General features: G+C 31.9%; 1 protein-coding gene across 2 annotated transcripts in view; it reads right to left on the bottom strand.

Annotated features, from left to right (window-relative positions):
* Polr1B (RNA polymerase I subunit Rpl135) overlaps positions 1 to 12,826 on the bottom strand; it is a 176,013-nt gene that overhangs the window by 15,234 nt on the left and 147,953 nt on the right. For both annotated transcript variants that reach the window (XM_075356937.1, XM_075356931.1), the window contains exons 17-18: positions 7,150 to 7,303; positions 2,533 to 2,689 (exon numbers count right to left, since the gene is read on the bottom strand). In XM_075356937.1, the coding sequence (XP_075213052.1) occupies positions 2,533 to 2,689; positions 7,150 to 7,303 (311 nt within the window). The remainder of the gene's footprint in view (positions 1 to 2,532; positions 2,690 to 7,149; positions 7,304 to 12,826) is intronic.

Below are 12,826 nucleotides of genomic sequence, written 5' to 3'. Positions count from 1 at the left end.
TCAAACATTTGTAACAGAGCTTAGTCATTTACAGTTGTCTAGACTAGCCTTTGCTATGCAAAGAGTTACTAAAAGTATCCATCCTAATCTTTCTAGAGAATGACGAGTCACAATAGTGCTGCAGAGTGGATGAGGATGCAGATTACTATGTAATTCTCAGCAGCTCCATGGCCTGGTTAGCTTGGAACAACTTCTGGAGATTTTTACAGCAGGCTTGTGGGGTAATTACTATTCTATGTGGAATGAAGTTGATCAAGAAACACAAAACTGATCCCAAAGATCATCCATATAAACTTGCAAAGATAGATTTTGCTTACACATACATTATTTTTTTGATGACCGAGGACAATGCGACTCAAGTGATAAAATTTGTCTTCAGAGCGCTATATGAGACTCAAGTATCATCACCTATAATATTGAAATTGAAAATTTATTACTTTTATGTAGAGCATGTCAAAAGTAATACTTTGGTTTCATTACTGTTATTTGTCTGTGATCTTCTTATCACATACTCATTACCCAATACACATAAATATCTTGTAACCTAAATGTTAAGGAAAATATTTCACTAAGAATGGTTCAAGAGGCACAAGCACAAGCACCGGAAAGTCAATTCAAAATCCAAGATGAAGATGAAATAGTTCTGATTTCATCAATGCGCTTCTTTCAATCATTCAAGTCATCCAGAATGCTCTTTATGTTTCTCTTTAATGAAGAATGTAACAACATTTCATACTATTAACATACATTCTTTCTTTCATTTCATTAACACCATTCACAGCAACTATTTAACTATCAATTTTAGCCACAGCCATGGACGATAGTCCCAAATTTCTACTACTGGCAAGATTTCATAGACAGCAAAATCCATTTTATTTCAAAACTTTACAATTTACATGTAAATGACTATAATGAGTCACAGAAAGTTGTAGGCTGCATAAAAAAAATCAACAAGCAGTCAACCTTTACTGTTAAGGTGAAATTATTAAATGGTCATTATTTCCAAGATAGTTCTCCTACAAAAGCCATTTTTGCTATTTTATCTTACATATATTGCAATAAATAAAAGTGAAGAATATGTAAATTGAAATTAACATAGTTTTCCAAGTTTTCCTTGTAACATTATTGTAGGGGATAATTAAAATTTTGAATTTTTATAGAATTATTACAAACAAAATTTCTAGCTAGTAGGAAATCATAGAATGGTCTGTACAATCTAAAATATTTTTTATATAATGACCTCTTGCGACAAAGTTTTAACAAACTACAATTGTTTAGAACAGTCCAATGTGAATCTTTGGGTTCAGAATCTTGATTAAACAGAGCAAAGCATTTTGAAGTATATATTTTTTTTTGTGGCTGAATCTTCTAACTTTCGTCATACTTTCATCATTTGCATAAAAACCTACTAAATTTATCTTTATATTAAATATATTTTGTGTTTTATATAATAAATCACTTTCTTTATTTAAAAATTTGGTTTTTTAAATATTTTAATTTTTTTTTAATTTTATGGCAATCAAATAGTCAATGTATAATTTTTTAATTTCAATGTAAGATTTTATCTCATTATCAAACCCTTCTTTGTATAAAATAAATATAGTAACTGCAGTTTTAGATATTTTCTTTATTAATAAAGTGAAACCTGTTTGTCTATTAATCTACTATAGAAACAAGTTTTATTTGTATAAGGAGGGTGGCTCGTTGACATTGACAACTGTGTGTAACATAATATATTTGTTTCAATACAAATAAAAGTATGAATAAAAAAACGTACTGCTAAGTAACTTTTAAAATAAATAATTTAGAAAATTATAATTGTTCAATTTTAGATTTATTACCTGAATTAAATCAGCTGAATTTGTGTTACAAACAGGATACACATATTGCAGAAAATAATGTGAGGCAAACCCCCTTTTTATGAATTTTTTTATCAGAATAATTAATAAAATTACTTAAAATATTGCATATATTTTCATAAATTTGTTCAACTTCTTTCTTTTTAATTATTTTATTCTTTTATAACTACTCTACCATATTAATATTCTAATTATTGAAATCCATGTTTGTAATAATTATTGTTGTATGTTGTAACTTCTATTATTATTATTGTTTGAAGCTTTCTTAAAATTTTCTTTATGGTATTTTAATTCATTAATAAATTTTTTCAAAACATACAGAATTTATTATCTTCACATTACTATTTTTTTCTGACAATTCTAAAGTATAAAAAATGTATTTTCATTTAAAAATGAAAACATAACTAAGTGTATAGGGAAATTATATCTACGAAACTGACTGAAAAACTGAATGTCCTTTAACATTTCCTTTAAAATTTAATCACAATAAATGTACACAAAACAATGAATAAGCTGTTTTGAATGAGCTGTTTTTAAAATAAAAATAAAATAAAAACTTCCATAGAAGTGAAAGTTTCACAAACTTTCAGTTTGTTTTGAAAGAGTTAACTGTTTTAGATAATATTTTTAAGACATTATAAATTTAGTACACTTTAAAAAGAGTATTTACTACCTATGGTCATTCGTGATGGAAAACCATGAGGATTAAATACAATATCTGGTACTAGTCCGGTTTCTGTAAAAGGTAAATCCTCAGCACTCCATTTAAAACTGCAAATTCCTTTTTGTCCAGCACGGCTTGCAAACTTGTCACCCACTAATGGATTTCTCTAAAAATTAGTACAAAAAAAGAAATTTTACACCATCACACACATAATTATGTATAAATTTATAAAGCAGTAAGAAGTCAATATGTTGATTTCAAACTGTTTTATAAATTTTTGTGAAGAAACATATGATTTTCTCTTTAACAAATTACACTGATTAATAATGATTTTGTTAGATGAGATTCAATAACTGATTCTTAAAATATTTTTCATGCTAATTTCAAATATGAAATCAGAATTCATCTATCAGGCTTAGCTTTTTGTAACTACCATTCTTATTTTCAGCTAGTATCATGCATGAACTCCATAAGCATAGTATTTTGTGAAAGTATTTTATTATTCTATTTATCAATTAAATAGCGTTTGTTTATTTATTACAGTCCCTTAATTGTTGTCACATCGATTTGTTAGACATTAGTCATCATGTTTATTATTTACACACTAATTAAAATGAACAACAATGTGACCTCATTATTCCTACTTTCATCTTACTATAAACATATCGTCGTTATTATATTTACTTATAAACTGTCATGCAGACTAGAGAAATATTTTTAATTCTCAAGTGTGAGTTCTTGTTGTGTAACAGTTTTGTAGCTGGATTTCATATTTGCAGGTATGTTATTCAGTAAGAGTGTCTGTTTATTAAATTAGTGTTTATAAAATGTTCCTTTTTAAACAAGATTAGTTATTGTAGTGTATTAAAAATGCCTTGCAGTTGCATTAATCATCCAAACAATTTCTGCAACATCTGTGGTGAGGTAACGTTGAAGTCTCAGAAAAGAAACATAACCCAACTGATAAAAAGTCATTATGAACTGTATCTTGGATGTATATTAGGTGATCAGGACAAATGATCAAATTTATCTGAAATTTAGTTTTTCCCTGACAATTTTTTTTTATTGGCTCCTAATATTTTCTGTGCTTCTTGTCTAACATTGTTGACTGGTTGGCTAAATGAATCTTATTACATACAACTTGAAATTCCAATTGTTTGGAGAAAACTGAAGGATCACACCACAGACTGTTATTTTTGTACAATAAAGATATCTGGGAAAACAGCTAAAACTAGACGTACTGTTAAATACCCTGATATTCCCTGCCATGCAGCCAGTGCCACATAGCCAAGAGCTTCCAATTCCAGTATCAACAGAAACATGGAACTTAAATGAAGATGACAATGTCAAATCCTGCGCTGACTTATCAGGCGATGAAGAAAGAGATCCAAACTTTTTAGAAAATAGATATACTGATCTCCATTTAAATAATCAGTCAGAATTAAATGATCTGGTTCGTGAAATAAATTTATCAAAGAATCAAGCAGAAATACTGACATCAAGACTGAAAGGATAGCATCTTTTACAACCAAACACTAAAATAAGTGTTTTCCATGACAGACAGTCAGAATTGAACATTTCTTCTCTCAGTATGAAAACTTAGTATACTGTAATGATATGGACTCTACTGGAAGCTTTGGGACATATGCACCATCCTGATGAGTGGCAATTTTTTATTGATTTGTCAAAGCTCAGTTTGAAAGCTATTCTACTTCACATTGGAACTAAATACCCCCAATACCATTAGCATATGCTATTCACATGAAGCAGTCTTATAAAAATATAAAACTTGTATTGAACAGGAATCAGTAAGAGAAATATTTATGGTATACTTGTGGAGAACTGAAAGTAATAGTGCTTTTACTTGGACTGAAACTTAGAAACACTAAGTTCTGTTGATTTTTGTGCGAGTGGGACAGCAGTGATAGGAAAAACTATTACATAAAAGAGCAGTGACCAAAGAGAGAGGTACTGACTGCAGGAGAGAAGAATGTTGTTAGTCAGGCATTAGTAAAACCAGAAAAAGTCTATCTTGCACCACTACATATTAAGCTAGATTTACTCAAAAATTTTGTTAAAGCAATGGATTGTAATGGTGCAGGGTTTCAGTTTCTAAAAAACAAATTCCCTAATATAAGCAATGCTAAAATAAAGGAAGGTATATTTGTTGAACCACAAATAAGAAAACTAATGAGTGATCCAGCATTTGAATGATTTGGATTTGGAGGTTGTGGCATGGAAATCATTTCAAAATGTAGTAAACAACTTCCCTGGAAACCATAAGGCCAGTAACTACAGAGAAATTGTAAGTGAACTTCTTCAAAACTACAAAGAACTTGGGTGTAACATGTCACTCAAAATCCATTTCTTACATTCACATTTGAATTTTTTCCTTAAAAATTTCTCTGCTATCAGTGATGAACCTGGAAAATTCTTTCACCAGTTGACATTTACATTGGAAACACGATACCAGAGAAAATGGAACCCAAAAACGTTAGCTGACTGCTGTTGGAATCTAAAGAAGGATCTATCTACAGCAAATTACAGCAGAAAATCCAAAAGAAATAGATTTTAAGGGAGTACGAAATGCATGTAATGTATTGTCATATTACGTTCACCATACACTACATTTTTTTGTTTCAAAAGAAATTTCAGTTACAAAAAAACAGCCTGATAGAAAAAATCTATTAACATATATGAAATCAGCATAAAAAATAATATAAGAGTCAGCCTTCACTCTCATTTAACAAACAAAAAATTAAAGTTTGTTGACAATTGTTATCAGCCTGGGATAACTGATACTATGTAGTGATGTTTTATTTTAGAAAACAAACAGAATAATATTTTATAAATTATCAAATAATTAAATTTATATGTGAAACTATTCTTGAGTATAAAGTTACAATATTTTTTTATGAACTTCATTTTATGAAGTTCTTATAAAAGCATTTTCCAAATTTATTAATTGCAAAGCTATAGTTTTAAGAACTGCTGTACTTTCACCTGTTTTAGCCATAATCCAGCAGATTAATTATAAGTTAAATAGATGCATTGAACATAACTAGAGTATTTGTTTTATTTAGCCTTAACACTTATAACCTCACACTGTTTAATGTGCTTTTAGATGAATCATGCAGCAATTTCTTTTTTTAATATTCAATTTAATAGAAAAAAAATTATATATATATATGTATTGTATATTTTATAATCAAAATCCAACTTGAACAACCCAAGTACAGAATTACAAAGTAAGTGAAATGAACACTTACCTTATTTTTCTTTTCTTTATTCCAATACCACTTTCATGGGATCCCGCATCATCAGTTGTATATAAATTATATAAAATTACATATCAAAACACAACAATTTTTTTCTTTGGAAAAAAATTAAAAGATTAAAATAAAAATTACTATCTATCATATATAGAAAACATGAAATCAATAAAATAAAATAATTACATATATCTAAATATGATGATCTAAATTGATTAATTTCAATTTCATTGAAATTTAGATATGCTGTAGGTGTGCACCCGAAGTTATGCATATTAAAATTTGATGAAGATTGGTTAAGTTATTCTTAAGTCATGCTCAATATAAGGCTGAAAAAAAATTTGAGCAGGGTATGTTAGAAGCATATTTTGTTCTGATGCTACAAGTTGTTGCTATACAAGTTGAAACATTGATGTTTCTTTATCTGCGATATCTCTGTTAGCAATATTAAAGTAAATTAAAAAAAAATACATTAAAGTCAAATTATATTAAAAAAATAGGCCTTCTTGCTCAGAACTGCACAAGATTTTTTTTTTTAAATTTACACAAACAGAAAAAAGATTATAAATATAAACTGAAATACAAACTCATGAATTGTAAAATACAGAATATAGGGACTATAATTATTATTTAATTAATATTTTAATATTAATAGTCAGTGCAACTACTTAATATTTAATGTTACAAATAGTTTACAAAATCAGCCAAATTAAAATAAGGATAAAGTCTGTAAAGTTAAGAATGTTAAGCAATCGGCTAATTTTAATGTAAAAGTTTGTTTGCAAATTGTCTGAGAATGTAATAAAAAATTAAAAAGTTCTTTAAATTATGATTATGCCTAATCACATAAATGCAACTTGATTCAATTGTTGTTAAAAATCTAGGAAATATCTTCTGAATTTTCCATAAGTTATATCCACCAACATTGAAACACAAGAAACATAATAAATCATTTCCTCATATTTATACGAACCAGCATTTTATAAATGAAATATGGTGAAAGCATGTACAATTTAATAAAAAATCAGACAATGAAAAAACTCTGGCAATCTACTACATCCATAGAATACCTTCATGGAAGATGAGCCAAATTATGTGGCAAGAAGTCAGCAATTCATAATCATAGTGTAAGTTGTATGAAAATAATTGTTACAAAATATAACCATGGACTGCATAGATACTGAAATTTAAAAATGAATTTATTATCATTACAACAAAGGTAAATAAATAAAAATATTCTTTCAATTTTTATAATCTTTTCAGATGTTAATAGTATTACTATTTTATCTTATGTTTTTATCACATTTGGTTTAAAATATATATCTATAATGAAATGTTGATATTTAATAATTACCGGAACTCTGTAGGTAATGCAGGCCTTGATATATGTACGATCACTTCTCTGTAATTTTGGAAGTGTACCACATAATCGAACATTGTCTATTATTACCTCGGCTGTTCCCATATATTTTTCAACAACAAATTTATTATCAGCACCATCAAAATAACTGAGAAAAGCATACAAAAATAAGAAATACTTTTTATTTGTACTCAGCAAACTTATATTAAATTACAACATATGTGTGTGGCTATTATTGTATTAATTGTATTTATAAAAATAAACAGCAAATAGAGTTACCTATTATTCTTAAAACAATCCTAATAGCCTTTAATTAAAATTAAAAAATATAGTAAATAAATAAAAAACAAATTGGAAAGAAAGATACTGAAAAAATGTATGGTTTGATTCTAGAGGAAGAAATCTATAAACTTAGAAAAGATCTTTAAAAAAACTGGGAGAAAACTGATCATCTTTTGAGGAAAAGAAAATTAAAATTTTATGGCAACTGTAGAGAATGGAAAACAATAAATAAATTAACAAAAGAAATATTTAACTTTTTTGAAAACAGGGAAACTAAAATTAAAGTTTCAAGAAGTCGTTAAGGATCTTAAACTGCTTAAGATATCAAAAGAACATATAAAGGACAGATTCTTTTCAAACTGTTGATATCAAAAGTTGAGTTTTCAGAGAAAAACAGCATCTCAAAAAGCCTAGCATGGACAGTAGAAAGAAGAGAGAATCACCAAGAAAGAATGATTAAATACTGGAAGAACAGGAAATTGAATGCTATTCATTGTGAACCTTAGGTGGTTCAAATGGAAAAAAAATATATATAATTCTGGGTAAAAAAAAGTTACAAGTCCCACTAAAAATTTTGCAAAATTTAAACAAAGTTTTCATTTCCTTCCAATATTTTTATTCATCTTGTTACAAGGTTAGACATGCTTGTCATTTAACTGATTGAACAAAAATGAAAAAATGTTGCTAGTTTGAGTAGAATTATAAAAGAATGGACACTGCTTACTGTGGCAAATAGAGGTAAACATCTCTTGCTTGTTATCCAAATCAAAAGGTATTATTATCATTATTATTCACAGCTCTTCGTATCCTTACCCATATAGAATACTCTTTCAAGCTAAATACAAAGTTAAAATAGTTTATAGTTTATTTACTGAAGCAAAGAAAGGGCTAAACAGATTCACTAAATATTAAAAATGTTATAACAAAAAAAAAAAAATTACAAACAATAAATAGCAGCTCCCCATATAATATACACAATCAAATACTGCTTATCTTACTTATAAATCACAAAAAACATAAATTCAAATAATGTACAACCAAGAACTTTTATCAGTAAAAATTTACTCACAATATTTAATATTTTAACGTTGCAAAGGTTTCTATAATAATTTGTAATCTAAATTTATGCTGTAGGTAAATTAGACAGATTCATAGAATCATATTTCTACAAATTAATAACAAAGAGAATAGCTAAGCAAAAATGAAGATATAAAAATGAATGTACAACTGCAAACACACTTTCTGCCTGGCTTTTTCAAATTCTTCTGAGATCAACAAAACTATACAGTACTTTTATTTTTCAATACATAACCTATCTTCTTAAGGGTAAATCAAAAAGTAAAGGGAAATTTTTTATTTCCTTCCTGATTACATGTTTTGCAACACTGACTGTTCTATTTACCACAACTTCATATAATTTGTTCATTGGAAGTATTTTGTTTCACTGTTAGCTGTTGGAGTTATATTTAAAAGGGAATTTAATGAATGTTCCTTCCACCATGACAGAAATAAGAGCAGTGATATATTTTTGTTAATTTAGAAGGGTTGAAACCAACAGAAATTTTAAGTAGCACACATCAGCAATACAAAGTGAGTTGTTTGAATGAAAGCAAAATCTAGGAATGGATTTATTCCTTTAAAAATGTTAGGATTTCTGTCTGTAATAAACATCAGAAAAGCAGACCTGCCTATAAAACAAAATACTATTTATTTATGGATTAAACAAATGATTCAAATGGGGAATAGTGAAGAATAAATGGCAGTAAGCTACTGGAATCACTGAAGGCAAAGATCAGGTTCACAAGGGATGGTAAACTTTTAAAAGGTATGATTTTGCTTAAAGATCTCAATTTTGATCTGCTGCCATCCACTATTCAGTCCTAACTTGGCTCCAGGTGATATTCATCTTTTTGATCAGTGACAGAAAAGCTGTGAGGGAATCATCTTTTTTTGATGAAGAGGTTCTGGAAGTGGTGAAAAAGTGGCTATGTACCTAAGAGCAAAGTTTCCTCCAGAAGTAAATTGAAAACCTCTTAAAAGATGGACTAAGTGCAAAAAGTAGGAAAGAATTATGTTACAAAAAATAAGCATTTCTATTTATATATATATATACGCACGAAAAGGAGTTAACGGCTGTTTTTAATGATCTGAGAGAGCTGAATGGAGATGTCGCCACCATTGGAGGTCATCACGCAGGCCACTAAGACTGAGCCTTTCAAAGAACCAGAGATGACTGACATACTAAGGACAGATCTGACAGATGAGGAAGTGATAGATCTGCCGCCACGGTGTTGGCCATCTGAGTCAGTGGCCGAGTAAATTAACTGAAGAGCCTACCAGCCGAACCCGTCGATATCTGTAGTTTTACCAGTTTGGGGCGTGCACAGAACATGAAAGAAGAGAAAAACAGGACAACTGTACTGCAGCCTGGTGACATAGTATGTAATGTCACATCAATTATGGGCAAAGATTCTGCTTCCACAGACAGACATAAGTTTAAGATACATTATAGTTCTACTGCCGATGATCAAGCTACAGCAATGGTAATTCTGAAGGTATTGTGGCAAGTGCCACAGAAATCAGAGGCTCCGGTATTTATCATGCCCACATGATACTTAGGTAATCATATAAGGAAGCTATTGGAATTTTTATGTAGAGATCGGCCAGAACCGATGAAGAGCCAGGTGCAGGCTGGAGCAGGTGGTCTGAAGAGAACAACTCCACCTGTCAAAGATAACAGAACAGAGGTTATCCGGGCGAAGGGCAAGTCACATGCAAACCTGCTCTGCACAATGAAGAGAAGTGTATCCATGGAAGATGCTGGAGAGGTGTTATCCATTTTTTGTGGTTGAAACGATGAACTGTTTGTTAGGATCAAGGGATCAACAATGACAGAGTGTTTACCTCTATGTTGTAAGACAAGGCAGCGGATCTACAGGTTGATCTGATATTTGCGTGGTGATAGAAGAGCAGTGGTCTATACTAAGGACATTGATGCTGACACCTCGGGCCAAGAAATCAGGGCTGCAATTTTGAAGATTTTGCCTTCGGTGAAGGCAATGAGTTCAAGGTCACTTTGGTGAGACCAGCTTTTGGAGATACCAAAAATGTGATATGATCACTACTTTACAAGTGGCACAAACTGATCGAGGCCAGGATTAGAATTGGTTGGGTTCATTGCCATGCACACATCAGGGACAACTTTGAGAGGTGTTTTAGATGCTGGGGTTCTGGCCATCAAAGTGCTGAATGCAGTGGACCTAATCACATGGAGTTATGCTTTAATTGTGGAGGCAAAGGTCATAAAAGCTAATAAATGCAGGGAAAATATCAAATGCTTGGATTGTGGCAGCCAACATCGCACAGAGGCTAGATGTGCAACCAATGGAAGAATGATTAAGTTGCTCTAGGTGAATTCCAATCAAAGCACTGATTTAGTCCCATGATGTAATCAGGGAGGTTGCTAGAAGACATGGTGCAGATTTCTTGATAAGTGTCCAAACCAAATAAGCATGAGGTTGCCAGGAATGTTTGGTGTGCTGATACAGAGGAAGACGTGGCTATTCAAGATATTAGTTGCCATATAGGTTGGCAACTACTGTGTCATTTGCCGGTCATAGTGGCACTAGAGTAGGCTGATGCAGTAGTGGCTGGCACATACATTACGCTGAACTGTGACCTAATAGCATATGACTAACCAGTCCTTGAAGAAGACAATAATAAAGGGAGATTTTAATAGCAAATCGATAATGACGGGCAGCTCTTATACTAATCGCAGAGGTGAGTTGTCAGATTTTATCGTCAGAAGGTTATATTGCATAAATGACGGCTCTCCTATGTTCGTGGCCAGGGACATTCCTCTGTACTTGATCTTACTATATTAGACTGTAGATGAAACCATGACCTCTGCTCGTCGAGGGTACTGGACAAGAAGTCAGTGAGTGATCATCTTGCTGCTATGCTTGCAATTGACGAGCCGGCATTCACCACAGCCAGGTGAACTTCACCTTTGAGACTAACACAGAGGCAGATAGATATTATTATGGATAACGTATTAAGGAGGATTGCTGATGAGCATCAGCCATCGCCCAAGATGTTGCAGACATTAATTGGTGATGAAATGTTGAAAATACCACTGCATGATAGAAACTTCAAGCCTCCGAACTGGTAGTCTGACAGGCATGTACTGATAGACTGCGTACTGGTGGTGCTGAGCGCAGGCAAGAGTTTCAGAGGAACAAACGTAGGAAGCACAGGCTATGCCCAAATGGCAGGGCAGTGTATTCAATTGGCCGAGCAAGAGTATCTGGCCAGTAGAAGACTTCTGTACTGAGATCAAATACGCAAAACGAGAAAAATGGTGAGAACTGTGCAATGACTTAAATGAAGATCTGTGGGGACAAGCTTTTCAAATAACCATGAAGCGCTTTGGCTGACACTTGCCCGTCCTCACAGAGGAACAAGCAGCATGTCAGATCAATAGGCTTTTTCCCTGTCAAGAACAAGAAATTACTAAGAGAATTGACTGTGATGTAACAAGATACTCTCTCGAGGAGGTTACAGCGGCAATAACAAAGCTAAAGAATAAGAAGAGTTCAGGGCTGGACAGAGTTCCAGCTGCCGTCCTTAAGGACCTGCTGGTTAAAGTGCCATGGCAGATAGCAGATATAGCAAATTACAGCATGCATAGAAAAATCTTCCCAGCTTGCTGGAAGGAGGCCAGGGTGGTCTTCTTTATGAAGAACAAGAGTGTAGAACTAGCAACCTGAATATAGGCCACTGTGTTTGTTGAACAACATGGGAAAAGCAATCGAATGCTGGCTTCATGAATTATGGGAAAACTCAAACAGGGCGTCAATATCCACTAAAGGCAGTTTGGTTTTAAACATTATACTGATATTGTGTACTGCACTCAGATCTTAACAGCATTGGCGGTAACATCAGCCATACTTTACGCAGCCTGGTTTGGTGTATGGTGGTCAGGGTAAAAAGAAACATCTTTGAGACTGCAACAAATACATAGACGATTATTAATAGGAGAATATCAGCATTCTGCATGGCATCGTATGACTCAATGTGTATATTAGCCTCAACGCTGTCTATAGACTTATTGGCGCAAGAATGGGTGAGTAGGTAAAACGGTCTGAGTAAGCAAGAGGCTAAGGCTAAACAAGTTACTCGAGCGAACTGAAATGCTAGATGGTCAGGTGAAGTGTGAGAATAGACCAGGAAACTGATCCCAGACTTAGAACCCTGGTGTGACAGAAGACATGGTGATGTGAACGTTTGGCTTTTGCAAATTTTTACTGGTCATGGAAATTTTGAATCTTTTCTTTAGAGAATTGGAAGACATTAGACTCCGTCATGTATGTTCTGCCTGTCGGAGGAT

This window comes from Lycorma delicatula, chromosome 1, assembly GCF_047948215.1.
Source record: "Lycorma delicatula isolate Av1 chromosome 1, ASM4794821v1, whole genome shotgun sequence".
In the NCBI taxonomy this organism is placed as follows: domain Eukaryota; kingdom Metazoa; phylum Arthropoda; class Insecta; order Hemiptera; family Fulgoridae; genus Lycorma; species Lycorma delicatula.
This window is presented reverse-complemented; position numbering and strand designations above follow the sequence as displayed.